The 27,696-nt window shown below is 62.8% G+C and overlaps 1 protein-coding gene across 5 annotated transcripts; it reads right to left on the bottom strand.

Moving 5' to 3' along the window:
- Positions 1-180: 180 nt before the first annotated feature.
- On the bottom strand, positions 181-27,059 carry TEAD3 (TEA domain transcription factor 3). 5 transcript variants are annotated; one of them, XR_006166016.1, is made up of 14 exons: positions 14,415-14,668; positions 11,195-11,259; positions 9,252-9,314; positions 9,058-9,120; positions 6,375-6,386; positions 5,930-6,067; positions 5,661-5,704; positions 5,491-5,552; positions 4,967-5,100; positions 4,669-4,842; positions 4,340-4,480; positions 3,952-4,104; positions 2,311-3,017; positions 181-708 (listed from the first exon to the last, which is right to left on the bottom strand). XR_006166016.1 is itself a non-coding variant. In XM_042800108.1 (14 exons), the coding sequence occupies exons 2-14, from the start codon at positions 14,548-14,550 to the stop codon at positions 2,904-2,906; spliced, it is 1,299 nt and encodes a 432-aa protein (XP_042656042.1). In that variant the 5' UTR covers positions 14,551-14,668; positions 26,874-27,059; the 3' UTR covers positions 181-2,903. The 5 variants fall into 5 exon arrangements, 4 of the variants coding, with proteins under 4 accessions (XP_042656042.1, XP_042656043.1, XP_042656041.1 ...); XM_042800108.1 differs by adding an exon at positions 26,874-27,059 and having other exon boundaries at positions 181-3,017; XM_042800109.1 differs by lacking the exon at positions 9,058-9,120 and adding an exon at positions 26,874-27,056 and having other exon boundaries at positions 181-3,017.
- Positions 27,060-27,696: the final 637 nt, after the last annotated feature.

The raw sequence follows: 27,696 nt of genomic DNA, 5'->3' as shown, positions 1-27,696 counted from the left end.
CACCACCAGTGCTTCAAACCGCAGCAAAATACTGCTGGCCATGGCATCTGAATGCCCGGAGCTGGGGTCCCGGGAGAAGCATTACCCAGCCAAGGGGGTTTGTGGGCTGTAGCAGCCCTCGTAGGCCTGGCTGTTGAGGCAAACCACAAGAAATAAAAAAATAATGAACTTCAGAAGCACTTGAGCCAACCCATGAACAAATAATTTTAATGTTTTTTTTTCAGCAGACCGTAGTTTTCTTGGAGCTCCACAGTCTCCTCTCTTTGAAGTTGGACAGATACAGTAAACACAACAAATATATGATACAACCCATCACAGCTGGATTAAAAAAAAAATACACAAAAAATATAATACATAAAAAAAAATGGATTTTTAACATTGTGGACTGACACAGCTCTAAAAATGGTGATTGTAACCCTGGTAAGCTTTACAAAGTCTTTAAAAAAATAAAACAGTACTTCATGTGAAATTCATAAATACACTGGAGGAGAACGGAGGGGCTGGGGGGGGAGGTTGAGAAAGTGTCTCTGGGATTGTGGCTAAACCCTGGCCAGGGGTGTTGGGGGCACCAGGCAGCGTGTGCGTGGGGTGCGGGTGGGCGCCCCGAGGCTGGGTGCAGGCGGGATGGAGGGATGCAGGGATGGAGGCACAAACCGGTCCAGTTAACAAAGAGCTTCATCCCCCGGCAGGGCCGGGAGCAGGGCACACCTGTGTTTTATGGCAGGGAAATTTTGAATTTTCATTCCCAGAGTTTTAGATCAGTGAGTGAAACGAAAGAAAGAAAAAGAAACACAAAACAACAAACATGCTACATAGGAGAACTAGGCCGGGCGGCCCCGGCACAGCGCTGGGATGGGATGCTGGTGCTTTTCCCTGGATTTTTCCATCTCTCTTTCCCCCCAGCTCCGGCCACCCCGGCTCGCCGCGGCCGTCCAGCCCCACCACCAAGCCCCGTCCCGGGCGCGGGGCCGGGGTGCCTCTGCCCCGTCCCGCGGGGATGGGTGGCTTCTCCCAGCAACGAGAGGTCGAAGTCCCCGAGCCCTGCGGGACACAAATGGCACCGCGATGGCAGCCAAGGCCCTTTCCTGAGCTCTGGGGCCGTTCCTGCCTCTCCACACCCAGCAGCATCGAGCCTAAACTCCCCCTTGTCCCCCCCTCCCTGTCCTGGGCTCCAGCACCCCTCAAACCACTCCTGCCCTCCCGCAGCACCTGGCTCTGCACCTCCCGCTGCCTTCGCTCCCCACCCGCACAAGAAACCCGGCCAGACCTGCCCATCTCAGGCTCCCCGTCCCCCTGCCAGCCCCCGGCCACCCTGCTCCGTGCCACCGCCGCCAAACCCAACCTCTGTCCCTCTGCATCCTTCCTGCGCCCTGGGGATGCTCTCCCCAGGGTTTGCCCTTGCAGACACAGCCTCAGGATCAGGGCCACGCTGCCTTGGCTTATTTTGGGCTGCAGCCGCAAAAAAAAAACCTCCAAGCAGACCCAGTCCCCTGTCCTGGCGTCCCTCCTGTCCTCTGTCCCCTCTCCTCTGTCCCAAACTCTGCCCGCTTGCAGCCTGGCCCTGCATTGCACAACGTGCTTCCCCCCCTGCCCGAGCCACCTCCCCGGCCGCTTCCCGTGGGATACGGGCGAGCCGGCCGGAGCGGCTGCAGGGAGCAGCTGAAAACAGAACAGTCAACACAGAAAAAAGGCAAAAAAGGAGGGGGGGGGGAGTGTGGAAAAAAAAAAAAAAAAAGGAAAATATACATACGCAAAGCATCAGGCAAATCCACCCTCACTGCTCTCTCCTTATTACTCCTCAGCAAGTGACCACAGCGGGTACATTTAACCTGGGCCACCCCTAAGTGCAATCCCTGAAAGCACATGCAGAGCTCAGGGGGTCTGCAGGGACCCCAGAGAGATGGAGACACCCCCCAAGCCTTTGCTGCCCAAGCCGGCTCCCCACGCCCGGCAGTTTTGCTCCGACCCTGCAAACTACGCTGCGTCACCTCCTCCGGTCACTGGCACGGCGGGGTGACAGGGGAGCAGGTCCCAGAGACTGCAGAGGGGCATAATCCTGATTACAAGCACGGTGCCTTTTTAAAAAGAATTAAAAAGCACTTTAATTTAAAAAAAGAAAAAAAAAAAAAAAAAAAAAAAAAGAAAACAAGCCATAAAAAAAAATGGTTTGCATCGTTGATGCCCTCCCGCCTTCAGCGCTGCCGGCTCCTGGTGCCCCAGCCGGGCACGGAGAAGGAGCATCCCGGGTGCCGGTCCCTGGGGGGGGGTGGCAGCACCCCCCTCCACCGCCCTGCCCTGCCCTGCTCCTACCTGCTCCCTCCTCGGCACCTCCGTCCCCGCCGTCACCCAGGCTCCACCAGGCAGCACCGGTGCCGCGGCCGCTGCCGTGCCCATCGGTTTCGGACCAGACCTGCCACGTCGCTGCGTCCTCCGGCCCATCCGTGCTCGCTCCTCTCCGCTCAGGACCGGGACCCCATCTGAGCGAGGTGGGGGGGGTGGGGTAGGGGGGGGGCGAAAGGAGGGGTCATCCTCCACTCTGACATCCCACTGCTGGCGGCGGCAGGGCGGGCTCCTGGCCTTCATCGGCGACACCGAGGGCCGGTCTCTCCCCGTGCAGCGCCAGACACGGGTTTCCTTCCTCCCTACGCTTCCTGTCCCATTCTTCTTTTTTTTTTTTTTTTTTTTTTTTTTATTTATTTAAAAAAAAAAAAAAAGAAACCGTTCCTAAGTAGAAAACATCTGCGATCGCAAGTCAGTCTTTTTTGGCTATTGTTTTCCTTCCTCCTCCTCCTCCTCCTCTCTTCAAATGACTTCTCATGAGGCAACGGGCACGGGCGGCTTTTCTGCACGGCCCCCTCCCTCCCCTGCGCACCCCTCGTGCCCCTGCCCGTCCCCGAGGGCCTCTAGTCCTTGACCAACTTGTACACGTGGTGCTGGGCGCCGTGCTCGCTGGTGGAGACCTCGAAAACGAAAGCTATGCAGAGCAAGGTTTCCTGGGTATCCCTGTTCGTAACAACCTGTGGCAGAGCAGAGAGCGCGTTAGGAGGGGGCCGTGCCCATGGGGAAATGCTGGGATCTGGGGTGGGGGGGGTTGCACAGGCACAGCCACTTTAATTGCACCATGAAAATTTGCTGCCCAATTTTTTGGGGGGTGGCACAGGCTCAGGCACAGGCAATTTAATTGCACCACCAAAAATCTGCTACCCAATTTTTGAATGGATTCCATGGGCTCAGGCACAGCCACTTTAATTGCACCATCGGGATTTACTACCCAATTTTGGGGGGGTTGCATGGGCTCATGCACAGCTGCTTTATTTGCACCATCAAGATTTGCTTCCTGTAATTCACGATGTTGCAAGGGCTCAAGCTCAGACACTTTAATTACACCGTGGAAATTTGCTGCCCAATTTTTGGGGGGTTGCACAGGCTCAGGTGCAGCCAATTTAATTGCAACACCAAAAGTTTGCTACCCATTTTTGGGGGGCAGTTGCACAGGCTCAGGCACACCCACTTTAATCGCACCATGAAAAGTTTGCTACCCGTTAAATGGGGGGGGGGGGCTTTGTTAAATGGGGGGGTTACACCAGCTCAAGCACGGACAATTTAATTACAGCACCAAAAATTTACTACCCGATTTTTGGGGGGTTGCATGGACTCAGGCACAGCCAAGTTAATGGCACCACCAAAAATTTGCTACCCATTATTTGGGAGGCTTGCATGAGCGCCGGCACTTTATTTGCACCATCAGGATTTGCTCCCCGTAACTCAGAGGGTTGCATGGGCTCAGGCACAGCCAAATTAACTGCACCATGAAAAATTTGCTACCCAATTTTTGGGCTCAGGCCACTCTCACCACCAAGGCCGGGCGTCCCGGGGCTGGGCAGCACGCAGCACGGATGGCAAGAGTGGGCTCCTGGGGGGAAAAGCTCCCTGGAAAAGGGGGGCAGGTACCTGCAGGATGGTGAAATTCTCCAGGACGCTGTTCATCATGTACTTCTCCGGGAGGTGCTTGAGTTTGTGGATGAAGTTGATCATGTACTCGCACATGGGAGACCGGTGGATGCGGTAGACGAACCGGCCGTTCTCCAGCCGCGCGTACTCCGTCTGCGGGGGACAGCGGGGGTGAGCAGCCACCCCACGGGAGCCAAAACACGACCGGGGACGTGGGCACGGGTGGGTGGTGGCCAACTGGGACGTGACGGAGACCTCCTCTCTGCTCCACCCACGGATAGGCACGCACCCATGTGTCCTACCCCCAGCTCGGGGGCTCTCTCCATCCCGGGACCCACCGAGGACCCGATTCCCACCCCTTCCCGATGCAGTGGGGCATGGGACTCACCTCCACCTTCTCCACGACCTGCTTCCCAAAGGAGCACACCTTGGTGGAAACCGTGATGGTCATGTTCTCCGCACTGCTGTACTGGCTACTGACACCGTAGAAAGTCCCTGGCCCGTCCTGGATCGTGCTGTTCAGATCCGCCTGGAGAGATGAGAGCAGAGAGAGGGTCCCATTAGGTGCCATCACAGCCAGCTCTCGATGGGGACAGAGGAAACTGGTTTACAGAGCTGCCCAGGTTTGCTCCCGCTCTGCCAGTGGGGTGCCTGACCCCGCAACGAGCCCGTGGCTCGAGGACGACCCTCCCCATCCTCATCCTCCCGGCATCGTACCCAAAATTTGACGAGGAAGAAAGAGTTCTGGGGGCCACGCTCATAGAGCTCCTTGAGGCCACCTTTCTTCTCGGGGAACTTGTCATAGATCTGGCGGATGTCCACGGCCTCCAGCAGCGGATCGCTGTACGAGGGGTTCGTCTGGCCGATGTGCACGAAGAGGTGTTTGCTGTACTGTAAGGACCGGGGCGGGCGGAAATAAAAAAAAAAGAGAGGTCAGTTGAAAGCAAGATGCCACCGAGAGCAGGGACGGGCACCATCCCACCCGGGTGGAGGGGACACGGGAGGGGGCCGTTACCGTTTCGGCGTCCCGCGGCACCTCCATGAAGGCGGAGTACTCGAGGAGCCGGAGCTTGGCGGAGGCGATGGTGCGGTCCTGCCAGACCGGCACGGCCGAGGCGGCTGGCGGGAGCGGAGCCAAGGGCTCGTAACCTGGGGTTAAGGGGTGGGGGGCACAGGGGGTGGGGGGGGGCAGCCGTGAGCTGGGGCGAGCCCCCCCCCCCCCCCCCCAGCACCACCACGGCTCTGCTGTCCTTACTGCATCCCCCCCACCCTCCTGTATCTCCCAGCACGGGGGTGGCCAAAAGATGGGATGTGCTGGTCCCTCTCCTGGGTGGGAAGGGACAGGGAGGGGGACGCAGGCAGGAGCAGCAGGGTCCTGCTCCCTGCGGGGCTTTTCACCACATTTAAACCCACGATTTTCCCCTGGGAGCACGCCACGGGTGGGTGGCACTGTGGGTGGGAAGGTGGCACAGGACAGGGGACAAATAGGACTGAGTAGGGGTGCAGGGTCCCCTGCAAGGGGGCAAGGACAGCACTTACTGGCTAGTGATGGAGGCATGGGTGGCTGGATGGGGTAAGCTGGTTGTGCAAACGGTTTAATGCTGGAAAGCAAAAAGCATCATTAGGTTAACAAAGCCTGGGTTGCCCCAGTCCCTTCGCCAAGTGGGGGTCCCGCCTGGCAGCGGGTAGTGAAGGGGTTTCGCACTTACTCCTGAGAGGGTCCAGGCTGTCCTGGGATAGGCCCACTCCAAAACTGGGGGAAGAGCACAAGGAAGAGTCAGCAGCTTCTGACCCCCCACCTGCCAAATTCCCCTCCTCACCTGCTGCAAACCACAGGGAACCCCCAACCCCCCCCCCCCTTGCATTGCCACCAGGGCAGAGGGTGGCCACTGAACATCCCCTCCCTGCCCCTGTGCAGCTCGTGTATGAAGACCTGTGTTCCCCCCCAAGTGTGTCCCCACACGGGGCTGCTCCTCACCCTGGGGGCAGCAGAGAAGACGGCCTGAGGAAGAGGAGGGGGGGGGCTGAGCTTGTTCTGCAGGACGCTGGCCGACACGATCTGCGCGGAGGACATGGAAGCCATGCTCTGCAGAGCCTTATCCTTCGAGACCTGGTCCTGGGGGGGAACAGGAGGGAGATGGGGGTTACAGGGGCAGACTGAGACACCCCCCCCTAATCTGAGTGTGCAAGACTCAACAGCCGGCTTGCAGCCCGGCCAAGGAACCCGGACAGTGGATGCCCCCCTTCCAAATACATCCATGTTAATTAATGCTTGAAGCTTTCAAATGTCCCCTGAGCAAGGGTTGCCAGGTTCTGGAAGGTGTCCCCACACCCCCCAGGGACACAAAGGGTTTGGCCTCTCTGCAGGAGGGAGTGAAAGGCAATGGGGAACAAAAGGCATCGCAAACTCAAGCTCAACTTACCAAGTTCATGGCCTGTCCGAAAAAGAAAGGAAAAAAAAAAAGGTTAGAGCATCGTGGGAGCCTGCAGGCACTGTGTGCACATCCCGCCCCCCTCCCTGAGTTGTGTATCCCCCACCCCAGCTCATCACTGCAGCCTGATTTGGGGAGCAAACCCCTCAGTCCAGCTGGTCACTGGGGGACCAATGCCCAGGCTTAACTCTACCAGGATGCCAAAGCCCCCCACTATTTTAGGGGGTTGTTGTGGCGAGCCAGGCCTGCACCTTTGTTGGCTTTTTAATATCCTTTACAGCCTTTATTATACTCTACAACCCCCCCAGCAGCCCCCAGCCCCTTCACGGAGAGGAAGAGCTGCCCAGCTCTTGCCCTTCCCGGCTCCCCCGGGGTGTCGGCACCAGCTCCCCCATAGGCACCGCAAGGAAGACCCCGGGCACAACCCCCCCCTATGCCATGTGTGCATTTATTTAGGAGACCAATTATTTTATCTTTTCCCTTTTGGTCCGGAGGTCGCAGCAGCTCCAGGCAGGAGCAGAGGGCTCTCAGGTCTTGCCCCAGGGCCAGGCTGCTCCTCCAGCCGCATCACCAGGACACGGGTGTGCTGGTGTCGTGTCCCCCCTCCACACCCTCTGTTTTCACTCTGAACCTTTTCCAGGGATCAATCGCTTCATTTATTTTCACCCGGGGCAGGGCAAGAGTGTGGGCATGCAGCTACATGCCGGGCAGCACTAATGTACATGACTGCAGCTTAAAAATATATATCTATTGCTCAGGGGAGGGAGTTTCCATTCAACAGGGCAAGCACTGGGTGAGGGCAGAGGGCTGCCTGCGCTGGGCTTTGCCTCCAAGTATGGCTGGGAAAGGGAGGTTTGCACCCACAGCATATCGCTGAGGGGGATCTCTGCCCCGGCTGTTACCTGCCAGATCCCTGCAGGCAGCATGGCTGGGGATGGAGAGCACAGCCACAGCCACCAGCCTCCAGCCCTGGGCCCCTCGGGTCACTCTTGCCTCTGATTCCCCCTTTTCCTGCACTGTGCAGCAAGGAAAGCCTATTTTATTTTATTTTATTTTATTTTATTTTATTTTATTTTATTTTATTTTATTTTATTTTATTTTATTTTATTTTATTTTATTTTATTTTATTTTTATTTATTTTTATTTTTTTTATTTTTTTATTTTATTATTTTATTTTACCTTCTGGTGCAAAGGCTTTTGCTGTTGCTGCCCCTGCTTCTCCCCGCCTCCCTGGCTGCCCCTCTTGGGGGTGGGAGCTGGGTTCAAGACACACAAGCCCAGAGGACCCTCCCCAAAGAGTTTTGGGTGCCCTCTCCTGGTTTCTCCCAGCAGACCAAACCCACTGGGGTGTGGGAGCCTTCCTGGCATCCCACTCACGGGGCACGGGGGTCCCTGCTGAAGGGCTTTGGAGGGCACGGCTTAGTGGGCAGCGTGAGACAGAGCTCATTAAAGCTTTGGGACCAAGATGCCAGCGCCAGCTCTGTGCTGGAGGCTTGGGACACAGCACCTGGGACGGGGGGACAGGGACACGGGAAGCTGGCGGTGATCTGGGGACCCTGAGGTCACAGCAGAGGGTTGAAAGGTTTTCTGGGCCCCCACAGCCTCGGCGAGGCAGCGGGTCCCCCCTGGATCCCGCCCAAGGAGATGCTCCCCGGTGTTAATCCAGGGATTATCCCGGGAGCATCCCGAGCGGCGCAGCCCGGCCTGTTGCCGGCTGTCCCCAACGGGTGGTCGTGCAGTGGGGACCGCTCTGTCCCCCACTTTGCACCCTGTGGGTCCAACCCGAGCAGGGCTCGGTCCTTCGGCGACGCCCCCCCAGTCCTGCCCCGTCCCCCCCATCATCACCCTCCCCCCCACCGCCGTGAAGCTCGGTGGGAACAGTTACGGAAGGGTTAGTCGGGCTCCAGTTAGGAGGAAGGAAGGAAAGAAAAGCCAACCAGAGAAGAGAAGGATGATCCAGTTTCTCCTTGCTCGGCTCCCTTGGCCTCTGGAACCACGGTCTGCCCCGGCACCGCCGTGGCCCCCCTCCCTGGCAGCGTGACCCCATCCAGACCCGCTGCCACCCCCATCCCCAAGGTGCCACCTGGGCCATACTTGGACCCTGGTGCACCACAAGCCACTGAGCTGGCAGCCCCCACGGACTCCCAGGACCCTCCTGCTTCTGCCCACAACCCACCGGCACCTGTCACGAGTGGGGCCAGGTCTCAGCTGCAAGGGGGTGGCCCTTTGTACCCCTTGCTTGAACCTAATTTTGCCTTGCTGGCTGCTCGGGGGGGTCCTTCTCCTCTTGGGACAAAACCCTGATGGCTCAAAAGAGGGGGCAGCCCTCGTGCATCACTAGAGGAGGGTTTAAACCCCCATTTCCCCACAGTGGAGTCCTTGCCTGGGTGAAAGGAGGGGATCTGGCACCCAAATTCCCCCTCCTGGGGGAGAGGGAAGGCCTCTGGTGTCACCACCCTGCCTTCGAGCTGCACCCCGCCTTGCACTTCCCTGTGAGCATCCTCCAACGATGCCTCTAAAAACCATTTGGTCCCAGGAGCCAAGGAAGAGTGAAGAAAAAAAAAAACACCAAAAAAGAGAGGTAATAAAGGAAAGCAAGCAGCACACCGCAGAGCCGAGTGCGTTAGTCGTCAGCAGGCGGGGGGGCCAGGCGGGGCGGGGGGGGGACGCGTACCTTCAGCTTGGACTGAATCTCACGAGATTTCCGCCGGGCAAGAACCTGCAAGTGGCTAGAGACCTGCAGAGAGAGAGCAGAAGGAGAGGGGGAACAGCAGAGCCGTCAACCAGAGGAAAGGAGGAGGAAGAAGAGGGGCTGCCCATGCTCACAGAGACACCGCCGCGGACACCTGGGCAAGGGCGCCAACGTACCTTGATGCCAACCTGGTACTCCCGCACCTTCTTCCGAGCTAGAACCTGTATGTGGCTGGACACCTAGCGCCCGCCACGCCGTTCGGAAAGGAAAATATAGAGAGCGTGAAGATATGGTTTCCACCCCCCCACCCCCCGCCCCCGGCAAGGCGGGGGTGCTGTCCCCGGGGAAAGGAGCGCGGAGAAAAGAGGAGGGGAGCGCGCGGGGCTGCCGGGGTGACGCTCCTGGAGATGCTGAGGGTCCTGTGCCCGCCGCGAGCTGGAGGGAGGAAAATTGGGGGGGAACCCGGTGCTGTGCTTGATCGATTGATGGGGGTTTGTGTCCCGCCCCGCCCCAGGTTGGGGTGAAGCTCCTCCTGCTGCAGTTGGGGGGAGGCGTGTCCACATTTACCATTTCTTGGGGCTTTCTGGACAGACAGACACCCCCCCCCTCCTCAGCCCTTGTGAGCACAATGAGTTGCTGCTCGCACCCAGCAGGGACTGCAGGTCCCAAGGGAGATCCAGGAGGGACCAGCTCATTCCCCCAGGGCTCCTGCTAATTTTGCAGGTGGGAAAGGTGAGAAAAGTTGTTGTTTTTTGGTTTTTTTTTTTTTTTTTTTTTTTTTTTTTCTGTGTTCAGACCCCTCTTAAGAGCAAGATCCAAAGAAAAGGGGCTGATGTACGGGCAGGAAAGGCGCAGCATGGCTGGGGTGCCTGCCCTGAGGCCCCGGCAGGGTCGGGGTCCCTGCACCCACTGGGCACTGTGGCTGAATTCGGCAAAATCCTTCTCCCACCAGTGCCAGGCTGTCCAAGGAGGGACACCAGGCTGTCCAGGACACGACTGCACAGAGGGGACAATGCTCTGTGCCTTTCCCGAGTTCCCCCGGAGCATCCTTCCCCGCACGTAGGGGGGGTCCAGGGTGTCCAGTTCAGGCTTTAAGGCAGAAATGAAGGGCAGCTCAGCACTGGTCTGAACACAAGGACGGTGGCCGGACCCTGGTCCCTCTCTCAGGACTGATGCTGGAGGCATGTCCCCCCCCCAGTTCCTGGGGACCTCTGTTGCGGGGACTTGTGGCATGGGACAGTCCCAACGTAAGCGTGCCCATGCCCCAAACCCATCCGTCCCTCTGCGGCGGGAGACGCACCCGCTCCCCACCATCCCGGGCCACCAGCTCGGCGGCACGGCTCCCAACGGGGGGCCACCACGGCGGGGAGGGACAAGCCACCGGACACATGGCAAACGGACACGTCCCATCGAGGGCTGCGGCAGCCCCGTCCTCAGACAGGTTTGGTCCTTGGCACGAGGGTGCAGCGGGGGCTCGCAGCTGGGCTGGATGCGACCCTGCCCACGCACTGTGCAGGCAAAGGGGGGGGGGGGGCCACTGCTGCGTGCTCCCCGCCCTGCCGGCACCCCTGCCTGCGCGCTACCTGCCCCGCCATCCAACCCTGCAGGGCAGCAAAGTTGGAGCAAGGGTTCTGGGGTGCCTCCGGGCCCCCCAGGACTCGCACAGCCTGTCCCTTGGCTGGCATGGGGATGCCTTCCTCTCAGCCTGGGGATTTTGGGGGTGCCCTCACCGTGGCGTCTGGAATAAAGCCTGGCAGAGGTGGGAAGAGTCTCTGCATCCAGGTGGAGCAGCAGAGAGATGCACACGCTGCTTGGATGGAGATTTCAAGGGTGCCTGCCACCCAGGGGGTGACCCCAGCCAGGAAGGGGGGGGGGGGGGCTAGGTGCTACCTGCCCCCCACACCCCTAATTTCAGGGCATCCCCAGACCAGGGACAGACCAGCCCGAGGGTGGTCATGCTCGCAGATGAAGCTCCTTGCAGAGGATGAGGGTCCTGTTGGCAGCTCCAAGAGGGGCCACGGAGGACAGGCGATGCAGACGGACACCCGCTCCCCCCCGCCGGCTTACCTGGCACCCCCCTCCCGCTCCCCCCTAGCCCTCCCAAGAGAAAAAGCCTCACCTGCTTCCTCGTCCGTGTTTTCCCCGTCCGCAGCTTGATGTACCGGGCTATCAGTTCGTTACGACCTGCCGGCAGAGCCAAGGGGTCAGCCCTGGGAAAATTGGGGGGCGGGACAGGGGCATCACCCCCAAAAGGCACCTCCGGCCCCCCACCCTGTCCTTTCCAGCCCGGCCTGATGATGCTGGTCCTTAACGAGGCCGGTCCTTGATGAGACAAGTCCTTAATGAGGGAGGCACTGCCAGGAGATGGCGCTGCCAGGACAGCTGTCCAGCCCGAGGGGACATCGGGGTGGCCCGAGGGGACACAGGGGTGGCCATCCCCCCCACCCCCCCGCCAGGCCAGCGGGACCCACTTCATGGCCCCCACCCACTTGGGTGTGGCAGCCCCCAGACACAGGGAGCTTGGGGGGGGGGTTGGTGACAGCCTCCAGGGACGCCCACCGCAGCGATGTCCCCAAACACGGGCAACCACAGACACCCCCCCCCCCCCAAAAGCCAGCCCAGCTGGAGCACCCCCGGGGGGAGCCGATGAACCCGCTCCCCCCCAGCCCTTCCCACAGTGGTCCTGGGGTGCCCCCCTGGCACCCCGCTTCCCGTTTGCAAGCCGCGCTGGCCTTTCCACCAGTATTTCCTAACGTCCTGGGTCTAATTTGAAGCAGAAGTTGCTTTTGCGCCACATTTTAGGGGCCAGCTGTGGCCAATCTACGTTCAAACGTCAGAGCAGCTGGGAGCTTTCTTCTCCCGGCCCCGGCCCCGGCCCCCCCCGCCGCCGCGCCCCCCGCACACGGGGGCGGCCAGGCACGCCAGATTTATTTTAATGGACCAGATGGTCGCGGTTGGAACTTGTCGAAATGCCCTTGGAGAGGGTTTCGGCTTTACAAAAAAAAAAAAAAAAAAAAAAAAAAAAAATCCCTTAAAAAAAAAAAAAAATACACACACACCCCCCCCAGCCACCCTCTTCCACCCCGACTGGCCCCCTCCCAGCCCCAGAGCAACTGGGATGTCCTGGGGGGGGGGGGGACGACACACATGGGGACAGACAGGGCCAGGTGCTGCGGGGGGATGGCTGCGCCTTGGGGTGCCCACGCCACTCAGGAGCTGGTGGGTGGGTCCACTGGGGGTCCTGGAAATGGGGGGGCAACCCTTGTGGGGCCAGCGCAGCACCCCAGTGCCACCCCGAAGCACCCAGCACAGCTCCCACCCCTCACTGCCAATCCCAGCCGGCGCTGGCTCCCCGGCCTCATTAGCACCTAACGACTCCAGGTCCCCAGGGGTGTCCTTTAAGCCCGGGGGGAGGTGATGCCCAACAGCAGGGTGCTGCCAAGGGGTACAGGACCTTGGTGCTGAGCCCCAGTTTGGGGGTACGCCTTCACCGAGCACCGCAGCATCCCCTTTTGCACATCCCGCTCCTGAGCTCCATCCTCTCCCTCCCCATACCCAGCCGGTGGGAAAGAAATAATACGGGCAAGAAATGCGGGTGCCTTCATGCACCCCGGCGGGGCAGTGCCAGCCCAGCACCCAGTGCCAAGCATCTCCCGCACCCATCCTGCCTCGCACCACGCCGTGGCCACCGCTCCGGGCTGCACCCTCGCGGCCTCCCCGCAGCCGTCCCCGTGCCCGCGCACCCTGTCCCTGTCCCCCGTGATTCACCCGGGCCCGTGCCATTCCCTCCGAGAGGGCACGTCCTCCTCCAAATTACCACATTCCCCAAATTCCTCTCCCCTGACACCACCACGTGAACCAGTTGGATGGGCTGGGTTAAAAATAACCCGGCGGGCAGCGAGGAAGAGCAGGGGCCAGCGTGGCCACCCCCCACCCCCCACCCCAAGCTCCCACCTGCTTCTGTGCCCCCGCACCACTGGCAACAGTGGGGCAAGGGCTGGCGTGGCCATGGGCATCCCATGGGACGCCCCCCCATTTTGGGAGGGGGGGGGTGGGGTGTTGGAGAGCAGCAGCACTGGCACACCTTTCTGGTGGATGCTGGCATCGCCTGTGCCACCGGTGGCCCTGGGGGTCCCGGTTAGCTCGGCACTGCCAGCTGGGTGTCCTGGGGGTCCTGGTGGGGTTGGTGCTGGGGAGGGTGGGGGGAGATGAAAGGAGGCCGGCGGGGGGTTGCTGCCTCTTTAAGCAGCTGCCAGATGTCTCCGAAAGGCTGGAAAAACCGGTCGGGGCTCGGCCCCGCTGCGCAGGGCCAGGCTCCCGGCGGCACTTCAGCTATTCCGGGAGAAATCCAAAAAATGCACCCGCTTGGGAAGCCCTGTGCTCCCCCCCTGGCTGCCAGCCCCGACGCCCTGGGTTGGGGGCCCTGGCAAGCGGGGTGGCACAGGGAGCTGGCATGGGGACAGTGGCACGGTGCTCGTCACAAAGCCTCGGCCCCTTTGCCCCTCTCGGCCGGCAGCGGGTGAGCCATTGCCGGTGACGGCAGCATCCTGGGTGGGTGTATTTTGGAGGCTGGGGATGGAGGCACCAGCCTCGGTCCCTTTGTCACCGCGGGGTGATGGTAATGTGGCAACCTGTCCCAAGCTCTGAGGTCACCGGCCCTGGGGGTGACATCATGGGAGGGGAGGAGGGACCAGCCCTTACCCTGGCAGGGGTGAGGACACCATGGCACATTTCCCACCGCTCTTTGGTGGCACCATGCACCCTGCACCAGCATCACCCCACCCCTGCATCATCCATCCTCATCCTCTTCCTTCTGGTTGCAGAGAGCCCCCAGGAGAGAGGTGTTTCCGGACACACCAAGAACTAGGCTGAGACCCCCCCCAAAACTCATTGCACCAGTGGGGCCGACCAGCCCCGCTGCTGCCAGCAAAGTCACCGAAAGCTGAGCCGGGTGCCGGCGGCTCGGGGTGGGCGGGTGGCCCTCGCCACCAGGTCCAGTTGGGGAAGGTTTGGGGAGCGCTGCGGAGGCACAGGGGAGCAGGAGGGCTGGCGCTGGCCCCGCAGTCCCGCACCCGCTCCCTGCCCGCACCCGCTCCCTGCCCGACGGCTTCACCAAACCAGTCGGTCCGGCAGGACAGAGAGAGGGCGGGAGCGGGAGGGAGAGCCAGCGCAGAGGGAGGGGACGCGGGTCACTGCCACCTCCCCGGTCCGGCTCCGGGATGCAGCCGGGGAAGCTCTTTCCAGGGTTGGGGGGGAGCTCGAGGGCGACGGCCCCGGTGTGGGTTTGGGACAGGAGGTTTTGCTTCACCCCCGGCCGCCCCGTCCCAGCCATCACTCACCGTACATCTTGCCCTCATCCGAGAGGATGATTTTCCGCCGGCCGCAGGGGGGGTAGATCGCCAGCGCCTCCTGGAAGCTCTGCTCGATGTCCGGACTCCACACGCCCTCGGCATCATTGTCCAGACTCTTGTCCATGCCGTCCTGGCCATCTTCCCGCCCCTCCCCGGGGCTGCCGCTGGCGTTCCAGCTGTTGGACGCTATGGTGCTGGCTGCTCTGGGCTCCGACCCCGAGCCCCCACGGACACGCGACAACCTGCCGGGACACAGGGGACACCCGTGAGACCCACACACCCTTGCTGGGGTCCCAGGGCTGTTCCTGGTGCTGGCCCTGTCCCCATTCGCACGCCGGGCTGGGAGCGGCATCCTGGGGTGGGGCATCAGGGACATCAACAGGCTTTCCTTGGGGGCAGAGCCATGATTTCCATGAGTACCCCCAAATCCAAGCCACAAGTGACCATCTAAATAAAGTTTGGGAAGGAAACAACCTGGATACTGTGTTATCCATAGGAAGAGCTCGGGCGCACGGTGCCCACGGGTGACACCTCGGGACGGGGCCACCAGCAGCCCCCGCTGCCTGTGAGCCCCTGCACCAATACCCACTCCCGCTCCTTGGGCAAGCCAGCCCCCAAAACCACCCCCAGCCCCCCAAATCCCCGCTCCGCCGTGCCTGGCGAAGGCAGAGCTGGGATTTGTAGGGAGACGCTGGGCGGCTCCAAGCCAGACCCGGCTAATGGGAACCAGGTGGCCGGAGCCCTCCGCAGCCCTACCCCTGGCACCAGGAGAGGCCCCCCGCCCCAAGGATGCTCGCCCAGGGCCCGGGGCGCTCCCCGCCTGGTGGGTCATGCCGGGGAGCCTTCAACCCTTCTCCTCCTCCTCTTCCCTTTGCCCAGCTCCCCGCGCAGTGTTTTGCAATAACATGTTTGGCGGCAGCTGCCGGCGGTGGGAGCGGAGAGGTGTCTCCTGCTCCGCCACGCTTCCCGGACGGGCTGGGAGTGTACAAAGGTCTCCGGCGCAGACATCTCCTTTTAAAGGAACTGCAGCAGCCCGCTGGCTCAAGTGCGCTGTGAGGCCTTCTTTTTTTTTTTTTTTTTTTTTTTTCCTTTTATAAAAAAAGAAACTTCCCCCCCCCCCCCGCTTCTCCCCGCCCCGCTCCCCCATCTCTCCCTCGCCGTGATGTGATGTCAGCCCCTTCGGGTCCCCGCCGCCCGCCCCTGCCTGCCATCCCCCCCCCCGCCCGCCGCTCCCCCTCTTGCCGAGCACTGTGGCCAAATAAGGAGAACTGGATTGTAGGATCGAGCCAGCCGGCCAAGGGAGGGATGGCGGCAGCGGTGTCGGATGGGCCCGTGGCACCCCGAGTCCTGCAGCACCCGGAGTCCCGCAGCACCCCGAGTCCCAGGTCCTGTGACACCCCGAGTCCCGCGGCATCCCGGTCGTGCCTGCTGCCGGGGTGCTCCGCAGGGCAGCCCCCGGGAGGGATGCGTTGTCCCAGACTGAGCGGAGTGTTGGGGATGGGAGGGTGGGGGGACACCAGCACAAGGCACCAGGCAGGGACAGTGAGGGTGGCACGTGGGGACGGCCCCGGTGGGACCCCCCCTCCCAGCTCCCCCTCCTGCAGCCCAGCCAGTGCAACAGGGCTCCGTCCCAGTGTGGCACCGATAATGGGGTGTGCGGCTGCCTCAGCCGGGTGCTGAGCCCCAGCTGCACCATGGCAGCCCAAGACCCCCCCAGCAGACCAGGACACCCCCCCCTGCCCCCCAGGCATGGGAAAACCAGAGACCCCCCCCAGCTGCACTACAGCAGCCTGAGACCCTGCAGCCCCCAGATCCCACAGTCCTGCAGCGACCCCAGAGCCCACGGTGGCTTGGGGCCTCCCAGCAGCCCAAAGACTCCCCAGCTGTACCGTGGCAGCTCAAGACCCCCCCCAGGCTCGAGATCCCGCAGTGGCCTGGGACCCTTCAGTCCTGCACCAGCCCAGGACCCCACAGTCCTGGGACCCCACGGGGCTGCCATCAGCTCACCCCAAGAGGGGAGAACCCCAAGAGCTGGTGCCAGGGTTGTGGCTTCGCATGGATCCATCAGACCCTTGGATCCACCAGACCCTCTGCTCTCCCTGCATGACGGGTGCTTTTGGGGCCAAGGGCGAAGCTATGGGGCCAAAGGCAAATCTATAGGTCTGAGAGCAAATCTATAGGGCTGGCTGCACCACTGCAGGCAGGATCCTGCAACGAGCAGCGTGACCGGTGCCCTGGGTCACCATCCCCATGCCGGGCACTGCAGGCACAGGCAGGGTGCCGGCTGCCTGCACACCCTGCCTGCGGCACGCATCCCCCCCTCCCCAGCCCCCTCCACCCCACCACCCCCCCCAGCAGGGAAACCCCAGCCCAGCCTTTTCAGGGAAGCCGGGAGAGAAGGGAGGGGGATGCCGGGGCCCCGGCCAAGGTGCGAGGAAGCGACTCCTCCTCCTCCTCCTCCACCGAACCTGCTTTTGGCCAGGCCAAGACACTGGATTTCCTGGAGGGAGGGTGCAAGGCACCGCGCTGACGCAAGGCACGGCCGAGCGCCGCGCTCCACCCAGCCCTTACAAAACACCAACAACAGGAGCAATTAGGAAACCGGCACGGCTGGACGGCCTGTGGAGGGACCGCCGGCCAGACCTGCTCCAGGCAGGGAGGGGACCGGACCTGTCGGAAAACATGTCACCGGCTCCTGCCCCCCGGCTGCTCCCCCGGGGGACCAGGGGGAGAAGCCCCCACCCGCAGCACCAGCATCTTCCGCGGGGCTTGGGGACCCCCGGGACCGCCGATCTGCGGCGGGGATGCTCGCTGGCACCATGCCTGGAGGGAGCCCCCCTGCACCCAGCTGGCTCGCCCCTTTGCACCCTGCCTTTGTGGGGTGCCACGCTCCAGCCCAAGGCTGCTGGAAGAGGGCGGGGGGGGGGGGGGGCTGCACCCTTGCGAGGTCCCCCAGCGGGTGAGGGACGGGTGCCCGCAGCGGGCAGGGGAGGATGATGCCAGGGCAGCCCTTATCTCCCCACAAGGCCAAGGCTGAGCCAGGAGCTGGGGACGGCGTTCCCACGGGCTCAGAGCTCGGCCCGAGCACCGTGGGTGGGGACGCACAAGGGGGGACCCCGGCAGCAGGGCTGCAGGCAGCTGCCTGTTTGGGGCCGGAGAGCTTGGAAAAGCGACGAGAAGCCTCTTTAAACCCTGCAAAAGCAAGGAGGAGGGTTGCAAAGAGGGAGGGGTGCTTGAGAGATGGGTGTTTTCTGGTGGGTGAGGGGAAGGAAGTATTTCGGAGGCAGCGGCTGCGGTCGGAGCGGCGCGGTGGGTACCCGGGAGCGGGTGCCGAGGTCAGGAGCAGGGTGCTGCCAGGACCAGCACAACCAGCTGCGATATGGATCGGGTCGGGGGCGTGCGGGGGAGAGCACTCGGGGCTGGGGGCACGGGGACGCGGCCGCTCAGAGCCGAGGGCTGCGATGTGGGCAGAGGTGCCAGTCACCCCTGGGCGTGGGGCAGCACCCCGTCCCCATCGCTGTCCCAAGCTGCCGAGCTGGGGGGGACGGTGTGTTCCTCTTCCCCCGTGTGCTCAGCCCTCAAAGCATTGCCCCATCTCGTGCACCGTGAGGCACAGCCCCGGCAGCCCCCGCACAGCCCCGGCGGCGCCCGCACCGCCCCAGACCCCTGTGTCCCGGCTGCACCGGGGCGCACAGCAAAGGATGGAGGTCTGCCCAAAGCAGAGGGGCGATGCCCTGCACCCCAACACGCCGCCCAGCCCTGCCTTTGCCAGTGTCACGGCACAGCGACCTATGCCTCAACACGCTCCTTGCTGGCCCCGGCCACCCCTGCCCTCCTGGCTGGTCCCGTGGCCAGCGGTGGTGTCACCCCTCTCGGGCACATCTGCTCTCTTGCCCTTTGCAAACTGAGGGGGGGTGGCTATTGCCACAGCATCCCCCCAAACCACCGCGGATGCAGGGCACGGCCACCAGCACCCGCTGCACGAGGGGACCTGCAGCACAGCGTGTCCCCAGTTGACATCATCCGAGGGGATAAAGCGTGGGGCAAAACGGCCCCAAGGTCCCCTCCTTACCCAGGGATCCCCCAACCCACGGCAGGGCAGCACCAGGACCCCATGGGACGATTCCCCACGGTGCTGGGGGCCAGCAGACCCTGCAAAGAGCTGGGGCGGGGGGGGGGGGGGGTCCAACTGCATCTTGGCTCCATCCCTCCTTCCCATGTGGGGGGCCCGGGGCGATCCAGCCCTCCTCCTCTCCCCCCCCTGCACCCAGACCCCACGGCGAAAGGATAAAAGTTCACCGACAAGCCCGGGCAGGCGCGGCGCAGTGCGGTGCTCAGCCTCGCACCAGCACAAGCGAAGCACCACCGCCCGCGCCAGCCCCGGCGAGGGGATGCACGAAGCCACCGACACCCCCTCCCCATCACCGTGACTGCTGGCACCTGCACCCCAGGGGGTGACAGGGGAAAGGAGCCCCCATCCTCACCGGTGCTGGGCATGCAGCCCCCCCACCGGGGCCGACTTGGGACGGGGGGGGGGGCTGGGAAGCTGCCCTGGCCCCACTGCGGTGAGGTCCCTGGGGACATCTCTCCTGTGGGGACACTGAGAGGGGCTGCTCCCGACACACAGCAGGCTCTGCAAGACCCCAAATGAGCAAACCCCCAAAGCTGAGGCTCCCGAGCACCCCAGCTCCTCCCTGCTGCCCCCCTGGCACATTTGGGCTCCGCGAGAACGTGGCTGAGGGTCTGACAGCAGGCACGCAGAGCCTTCGTTAGCGTGCTCCTCATTTTAAGCAAGGGTCATTAACACACTCCTCGTTTCGAGCCTGGGTCATTAATGTGCTCCTTGTTTCGGGCAGGGGAGCACTGGCTGGGGGTGGTGTCCCCCAGCAACCCAGCTGGGAATAGGGCTGGGAGAAACGTTGCCCGCACTGTCAACACAGCCACCAGCTCCGGAGAGCCCTTCAAAGCAAACCCGAAAGCCTTGGGGCTCCCGGGGGACCCCAACAAGGCCACGACACCCCAGGGAACATCCTGCCCGTCCGCTGCCAACCCCAGCACCGTGCAGAGCCTGGACGCTCTCACCTCGGCCCAGCACGACCCTGCAGCACTTTTCTTGCAATAGCCAAGTGCTTTTCAGAGGAAACCCGTATCCCTGGCAGCTCGCCCAGGGACCCTTCAGAAACTCCCTGACCCATGTCCTGCCCCGATCCCACACAGGACACCATCCCGGCTGGCACGTGGCCATCCCGGGGACAACCAGCACCCATCGAGGCGGGCGGCAGCGGCCGAGCAAGACCCAGCTTGGCGGGGAAGGGCGGTGGAAGGAGGTTTGTTTACATCGCACTCCTCTTCCAAACAGCTCTCGGGCTGTGGTGAGGGATTCCCCGGCTCAGGAAGGGAAGGGAAGGGAAGGGCGGCCGCCCTGCTCCCTCCCACCCAGGTTTGCACCTCCCTGACGGGGAGGACTGGCCACCTTCTCCCCGAAGGGACCCCCAGCATGGGCTGGGCACTCGGGCGGTGGCAGAGCCCCCCGTGCACCAAGCCGGCTCCCAGTGAGACAGCCCGACTAATTTCCTCCCCTCTATCGCTTCCTGTCCCTTCCGGCTTGGCAGGCGGCTCAGGAAGCAATCGGAGCGGGGAAACCGCAGGAGGCCACGTGGCAGCATCCCACCGGGGTCCGTGGCGCTGCCAGGGCCACGCTGGGCACATGCCCCCCAGCTCCGGCCAGTCCCCACAGCCAAAGGGTCCCCCAGCTCCCAGCGAAACCCCCGAGCCGCGGTCCGGCGGGGATGCAGCTGGTCCTCGCTCAGTGGCACGAGGCTGAGGGATGCTCAGACCCCTCATCCCAAAGGACTGCGGGCAAACAAGGAGGAAACTTGAGCAATTTGCCCCGGAAAAATTTGGGCAGGGAGGAGGGAGGCGATCGAGCAAACCCCAGGGCACAGCCCAAGATGCTCCGTCCTAACGGCAGAACCGTGGGCGTGCAAACCAACTCCTCCATCTCCTCCTCTTCCTCCAGCCCTGGTAGGGTGGCAGAGCTGGGTTTCGGCTGCTGGAGGACCCGAGCCGGTTTTGTTCAAGGCTCCAGGCTCAAGACCTGAGGGCAGGGGACAGACGGACACCGTAACCCAGCTTCCCTCCCTGGCCCAATTACGGCCGCCCTGCCCAGCCAGGATGGGGCGTTTCACCCAGCAGCGCGCATAAATAGAAAGCTTTTGCAGCATTAATTGCTCTCTGCGTTATGAAACGAGCTGGATGGAAACAACAGGGTTGAAGTCGCCTGCCAGCAATGGGCCACTGCCATGGCCATCCTGTGTCACCCCCAGCATCGGTGGCCCGTGGCACGGCCAGCACTGTGCCTGGCACCCACTGGGGACCGTTGAATTCCCTTTGCTGCTGCGCCAACATGTCTCCTGCTGAACATCCCCTGCAGATGAGCTCAGGGTGGCCACCGTGTCCCGAGTCCTCAGGGGAAGCCTGTCCCAAGGGGAAGCCAAGGGTCTCCAAGGTCAATGAAGCTCCGAGGGAGCCCAGGGCCAGGTAGCCCCGTGCCTGCAGTGGGATGGTGTCCCAGGCACCCTGCCAGCCCACGGACTCGCTCCTGGGAGAACTGCCTCCACGGAGGAGTTTTGGGTGCTGCTGACCCCGTTTTATGCCATTGCAGCAGGGCCAGGGAAAACATCTTCCGGGGGGACGCCGGCTGCCAGGCGAGGAGGAGGAGGAGGAAGGTTGCAATGCATTTCACACCCACCCCCAGCCGCCTCCACCCCCGCGAAACCCAACCCTGCCCGGGGAGCAGCTGCACCCGCTGCCCGCGCCGCAGCACCCGCCGGAGCCCGGGGCCAGCACCACCTCGCTCCCGGCTGGGCGAGCGGGAGGAGAAACTCAGCAGGGCGGGGGGGGGTGAGAGCTGATTCCCCTCCCCAGGCACCCCCAAGGCAGCGGGAGGCTGTTAGGCATTACTGTCCCAGCTAAGACACAGAGATGTCCCTGGCTGCCAGAGTCTGGGGCAAAACGTGACACGGCATTGTCACTTGGCCACTGTCACCCCTGCAAGGAGACACACTTCCCTGCCCTCCTGCGTGGGGCTCACAAAGCTCAGGGTCAGCGCCAAGCTGAGGTCCTGCATTTAATGCAGGAGCTGCGTGAGCAGGTACACGCTGCCCTGCACAAACCGCATCGCCGATTTATTCCCAGAAAAGGATATATTTTGGTTTAGCACCATTTTACCATGTGCCGTCGCCCCAGACCGGCCCGGCGAGCAAACCCTCGTGCACGCCAGCAGCGCGCCGGGTGCCGGCGGCAGAGCATCGCCTTCCCCCAGCACCTCTCGCCTCTGCCCGAGCTGAGAGCTGGAAACGGGCACAGTGACTCCCGCTCCTGCAGATTGAAAAATTGCTCTGGAATCCTCGGGGAGGAAAGTTGCTAAAAATACACGAAGGCAGTGTTCTTGGTAAAAGAAGGAGCTCCAGTGAGAAGCATGGCCCAAGAGTGCCGGAGAGCCTGGCACAGTGCGCTAGGCTGGCACGCTGATGGTCAAATATTGGAGCTGGATCCTAACCCCTTGCTCCGTGATGCTGCCTGGGCAAGGCTGCCAGCGGGGCACAGTGGCCACCCCACGCGAAAGCCAGAGCCCAAACTCCTGTCACAGACAAAGCCAGTGAGCACCGAGCAAGCGGCAAGCGAGCACCCTGCCCAACTCGCCCACCGAGCACGCAGGCAAGAAGCCAGGCAGGAAAAAAGCAGGGTCCTGCACCAGACCTTTGCTCCTGGACTGCGAAGCACCCGGATTTTTTTTGCTCATAAAAAACCCGACGCTCGCTTGGGTCGGGGGCTCGCGTGCCTGCGTGCGGGTGTGCTTTTTCCTAAACCCGAATTGCCTAAGCCGGGGGGGGGGGGGGGGGGGGAAGGCAGGAGCTGGCTGCCTCTGGGGGAAGGGCGGGCGGCGAGGAGCTGGCATGGGAACGGCAGCCCATCCTCCACGCACGCCGCGCCGCTCCGCGTCTGTAAACTTTGAACATCTTCCGGAGAGAAGTTAGTGGCTATTGTGAACAGCTGGATCTAATTTTACGAGGAGCGAGGAGGAGACAGTCGTGGGGAAATAATAAGGCTTGGCGCTCCCAGGCGAGGATCCCCGAGCCCGGCCAGCCCTCCTGCCTCCGCTGCACCTCACCGGGGGGGAGCGCCGGAGAGACGGCTGTGGGGAAACTGAGGCACGGAGCAGTCGCGGGGCTCAGCGATGTGCTGGGTAATGCAAGCCAGGAGTCCAGCGTCCGGGGCTGTGTGTGTCCCCAGAGCTGTCGCCCCTCCAGCAGCCAGGGCGTCAGCGGTGGCACTTCCCCAGGGTGGAAAGCCGGGCTGCTGATGTGGGGTCACCTCCTCGACCCACAGCAGCATCTTCAGACCTTGGGAGCCCCGGCGCTCGCTCTCGATGCTCATGGGCACCGCAGCAACAACACATCCCCTGAGCCAGCTGCTCCCCGCGAGGCTCTGCCCACCTCCTAAAATTAGCTCCAGCTCTGCCATCCCATCCCCGGCCACCCCCTGCAGCCGGGGCAGCTCTGCCAGCACACACTGCGGGTCCGTACCGATCCCCACCGGGCAGCGAGGGGGAAAGGGATAAACCAGCCTCCTCCATCGCTTGCATCTCACGAGCCACCTGCGAGTGAGCGTTTCCCGGTGTTATTCCTTACAGTGCAGCCCTGAAGTCACCTCCTGGGCCGCTGGTGCTAAGAGGATGGCCGAGGATGAGCTCCGGGTCCCAGCGCATCTCGTGACACCCAGTGCCCAGCTGGAAGGTGATGGGGTGTGTGGTGGGCGCGCTGGGTTTCGGTGCTGCTGCTGTCTCGTGGCACCTAACGGGGGATGTTGGGAACGTCGGTGCATTGCAGGACCAGGTGAAGGGACACGCTCCGGCGGGATTTGCACGGCTGAGATGGGACGTGCGTTGTGCAATCAGACCCTCGTGTTTCTCCAGACCTTTTGCCCGCAGGATCCCGTCGGCTGTGCCAACGCGGAGCCCTGTGCAAACACCAGCCCCGCAGGGCCACGAGCTGCCACCCCCCAGGGACGAGACCGGGGGTTTCATGACCTGTCACCTCCGAGGGGCTCACCACGAAACCCTGTACGGGGAGCCCAAAACGGCACCCAGCACCGCGTGACACCCCCCCAGCTCCCCACTACCACGGGCAGGCGAGCGGCCGTCCCGACACCACGAGGAGGTTTTGCCGGGGCCCCTCACTCCCATTTCACAGGCGGGGAAAAACCAAAGCACCGGGAGTTGGAGCGGCATGTCCAGACCCGCAGCAGGATCTGGCCACGCGTTATCACAGAGTAAGGGGCGGGGGGGGGGGGGGGGGGGGGGGGGAACTGCTCCTGCCGCGTGCCCGCTGCAGGCTGGCGCAGGGCACGGCCCCGCCGGCTCACCCCATCATTACCTTCCCTCCCTCCCTCCAAAAAAACATTTCATAAGCCGCCACGTGACGGTGGCAATAGCGAACGCCCACGCGCTTCAGGTGCCTGCCCCGACCGCAACACGCAGGTGCCTGGGCTCGGCCACCACGGCCCCCGGCACGCTCCCGGCCTGGGCACCGACCCCAAATACCACCTCGGACACACGGCTGAGAAGCTCAGAGCATGGCCTGGCCGCCCAGCACATCCCCCGGGGACAGGAGCACCCAAAATCAACGGTATTTGGTTATATCCCATCCACCGGCAGCACTCAAGGTGGTACAACCATGGCAGCCCCGCCAGCCCCTTGCTGTCAAGGATTTAATGAGAGAGAGAAGCTCCTAGAGATGGGACATTTTTTGGACAGCATCCGTCCTGTCCTTTGATGGATGAAGGGATCCCAACCCCACAAAGAGCCCTGGGATGGCTCTTGCCACGCAAACCCCAGCAGCACCCTTGGTTAGGGCTTTGCAACCCATTCTCCTCTCTTCCCCACCATCCTCCGCTCCCACAGAGAGGAGAAGAGGTACTAAGGCAGAAAACCACATTTTTTTTTCCCTGCAAACAGCCTCAAATTGCCCATTTCCCCTCTTCTCCAGCCGCTGCATGCCCGCACCACTCCTACCGCCAAGCTCACCTGCCACCGGCCTCGTGCTCGCTGCGTGTTTGACAGGAGCTGCGCGGTTACTCGCTTTTTAATACATTAATTATAGCTGATTACCACTGCCACCCCCACCTCCCCAGAGCTGTGACCTGCTCACACACCAGGAAAAGGCTCCTTCCCTCAGCACGGTGCCGGGGCCACCGGGACTCGCCTCCCGACCCGCTCGGTGGTGGCAAGATGGAGATTAAATGGCGATTAAGAGATGGTCACGATAAATAGCCACCCTATTGTCACGAGAAACGGATGCAAGTCCCTTTTATTGGTGGATGTGGAGGCTGGAGGGGGTTTTGCTTTGCAGGAGGGTGACACTAGAGGTGGGATGGCTGCTGGAGGGTTCATCTCTGTGCCCCTTTGCCTCCCCAAAATACCCTGGTTGAAGCATCCCCCCTCTATGAACTGAGCCCCAGTGCCGCAGTCGCCCCGATCGGGATGAGGGGCCTCGAAATACCCAGGTGCTGCTTACTCAAAGCAGCCGGGGCCCACCACAGAGCCCGCTGGCTTCAACAGGTTATTTTTATTAGCAAAGCCAGCGCGGTGCCAGCCGCATGCCCACCCTGGGGAGGGACCTGGGTGCCTGAGGTCCCCTGGGGATCGGAACGTCCTCCCCCCCTGTGTCACTCGGCTGGGAGGGGGCACCCACCCGCAGCCCCTTCCCATGGGAAGGCCAGCCCTGCAAACCCAAACAGGGCCAAATCCAGCGCCTTCTGCCAATGGGATGCTCGTGCCCGTCCTCTCCGGTGGGAAAGTGCCGGGAACGTCACTCGGGCAGTGCCACAGTGACTGTCACCTCCCCCAACGCCCCCCACCCATTTCTCCCCAGGCTTCGCTGTTGGGTGACCTTGGCGAGCCCTCACCCCCTGGCCGCTTTGGGGACCCTCTTCCTCTCATCTCGCAGGGGCACGACCCTCCCCAAAAGCCGGGTGCGGGGAAGGGCTTTGGGGCTGCAGAAGACCCCAGGGCCGGCGGGTGCATGGGAAGGGGGGAGCGTGACCACCAGCCTGGAAGGCCCCCCAGTTCTCTACCCAACATTGTGAGCACCCCAAAACCCGGGCAGGGGGTGGCAGCCCCACTGGCAGGGCCCCCCAGGGTGGCTGGGCAGTGCCAAAGTCCTGACTCACAGCACGCACGTACCCGCGCCGGGTAAAGCGATAGGAGGGGAGAGAGGACGCCGGAGCCCAAAATACCCCGGCGCGCCTGACACCGGAGATTATCGCTTTGCCGGTGGGACGCTCGCCCGGCCCTGCTCACCCCAGCTCCCCACAAAGCACCAAAAAACCCCCAAACCTCTGCCTTCGCCTCTTCCCTTGCGACCCCATGCCAACCACCCAACAGGGATGCAGGGCTACAGGGTGCCCGCCATCCCGGAAGGGCCTCTGATACCATTTCCAGCTGGTTTCTCCCCAAAATATGTTTGGTTTTTTTTTTTTTTTTTTTTTTTTCCTCCGCCGGTACAGGCCAAACGCGTTGCATAGGGCCTGAGCGGTTTCGGGGGGTGGAGGCGGGCAGCACTGCGAGGGTTTGGCCTTATTTTTCTTCCAAGGGGGTTAGGGGGAAAAAAAAAACAACCCCAAACCCAAGAAGGGTGTAAAAATAAAATAATAATAATAATAAAGATGACACACTGCTGAAAATTATACATCTAATTGCTGCCTCGTTAGCAATGCGCCCCTATGACGAGGCACAAAGTGTTTAGCATACAGTCAGCGTATGGTCATCCCCTACATGCGTGTGACACACATGTAACGTGACACGCGTGTGGCCCCCACACCCCACCCGGGACACACACGCCCCCACCCCCACCCCCACGCTGTTTCCCGCGGGGGCTTCGGCCGGGGCCAGGGGGCCGATGGGGCGGTTTATCGCTTTATATAACGCCTGGCGCCCGCGCCCTCCACGCTCCCGACGTATGGGCTATACGGTACACAAGGCCTCTTTGTAACCCTATAGCCCGCGCACCCCGGGGATGCGCCGCAGCGGGGGGGACCCGGGGGGGGGGGGGGGACCCCGACGGGGTGGGAGCTTGGGGACTCGACGGGAAGGGGGGGAGGGAGGGGTTGGGGACATCTTGGGGACAGCCCGGCTGTGCTCTCCCAACACACACCCCTCCCCATTGGGGGCCGTCGGGGGGGAGAAGCGGGGGAGCGCCGGGGGGGAGGTACCGGGCTGCCGGGGGGGGGGAGGATACACAGAGGGGCGACGGGGGCTGGTGCGACCCCCCCGCCTGGGCTCGGTGCAGCCGGAGGGCTGCGGGCCGGGAGGAAGGAGGCGCCGGAGGAGGAGGAGGAGGAGGAGGAGGAAGGGGGGTTGGGAGTCTCTTCCCGGCGAGCGCTTACCTGCTCCGTGCTCCGGAGGGGCTGGGCCGGCCGCGGGTGCCGGGACCGGGCCGGGGCCGGGCCGGGGCCGGGGCCGGGGCCGGGGCCGGGGCCGGGGAGGGCGGCAGGAATGCGGGGAGCTCGGCGGGCTCCCGGGTCCGCGCACGGAGCCAGGCGCAGGGACGGGAAAGTTTATGCAAGGGAGGAGCAGAAAGTTGGGAGTCAATCAGGAGGCGGCGGGGCCGGCCCGACCCTCCTCCCTCCTCCCGCTGCCCTCCTCCTCCTCCTCCTCCCCGGCCCTTCCTCCCTCCCTCCCTCCCTCCCTCCCCGCCCGCGCCCCCAGCCCGGCGGCAGCGCTCCCCGACGGGGCGGCGGGCAGTGGGGATGCGGGGCTTCCCCTTCACCAGGAGGGTTTGGTTTTTTTTTTTTTTGGGGGGGGGGAGGGGGGAAAGGCAGCCCTTGAACCCGGCTCGGCCCGGCCCGGCCTCTGGGAGCGCCTTCTAGGAGCCTTCCTCACCCTCCTCTTCCTCCTCCTTCTCCAGCCTGCAGCCCCGGGATGCAGCCCTGGGCCGAGGCATGAGGGTGCTGCCGTCCCGTCCCGTCAGCAGCCAGCCAGGGTCCCCCGGCCACACCTTCATCCCCTTCTGCACATCTTCATTGCCCTCCTTCATCCTCCTCCACACGTCCTCACCCCCCCGCACTCACCTTCCTCCCTGCACTCACCTTCCTCCCTGCGCTCACTTTCATACCTGCGCTCACCTTCATCCCCTTATGCTCACCTTCATCCCCACACTCACCTTCATCCCCGCGCTCACCTTCATCCCTGCATTCACCTTCATCCCCC

Source organism: Tyto alba, unplaced genomic scaffold (assembly GCF_018691265.1).
Source record: "Tyto alba isolate M040663 unplaced genomic scaffold, T.alba_DEE_v4.0 Super-Scaffold_30, whole genome shotgun sequence".
In the NCBI taxonomy this organism is placed as follows: domain Eukaryota; kingdom Metazoa; phylum Chordata; class Aves; order Strigiformes; family Tytonidae; genus Tyto; species Tyto alba.
Note: the sequence above shows the minus strand (reverse complement) of the source record. Positions and strands in the feature narration are given on the sequence as shown.

Coding starts and splice junctions, on each gene's coding strand:
- TEAD3 (XM_042800108.1), bottom strand. CDS start 14,550: ATGGACAAGAGTCTGGACAATGATGCCGAGGGCGTGTGGAGTCCGGAC. Junction 5,705..5,929: donor TCTTCTCTGCTGCCCCCAGG/GTGAGGAGCAGC, acceptor CTCTTCCCCCAG/TTTTGGAGTGGGCCTATCCC. Junction 4,105..4,339: donor AGGTCGTGGAGAAGGTGGAG/GTGAGTCCCATG, acceptor TGTCCCCCGCAG/ACGGAGTACGCGCGGCTGGA.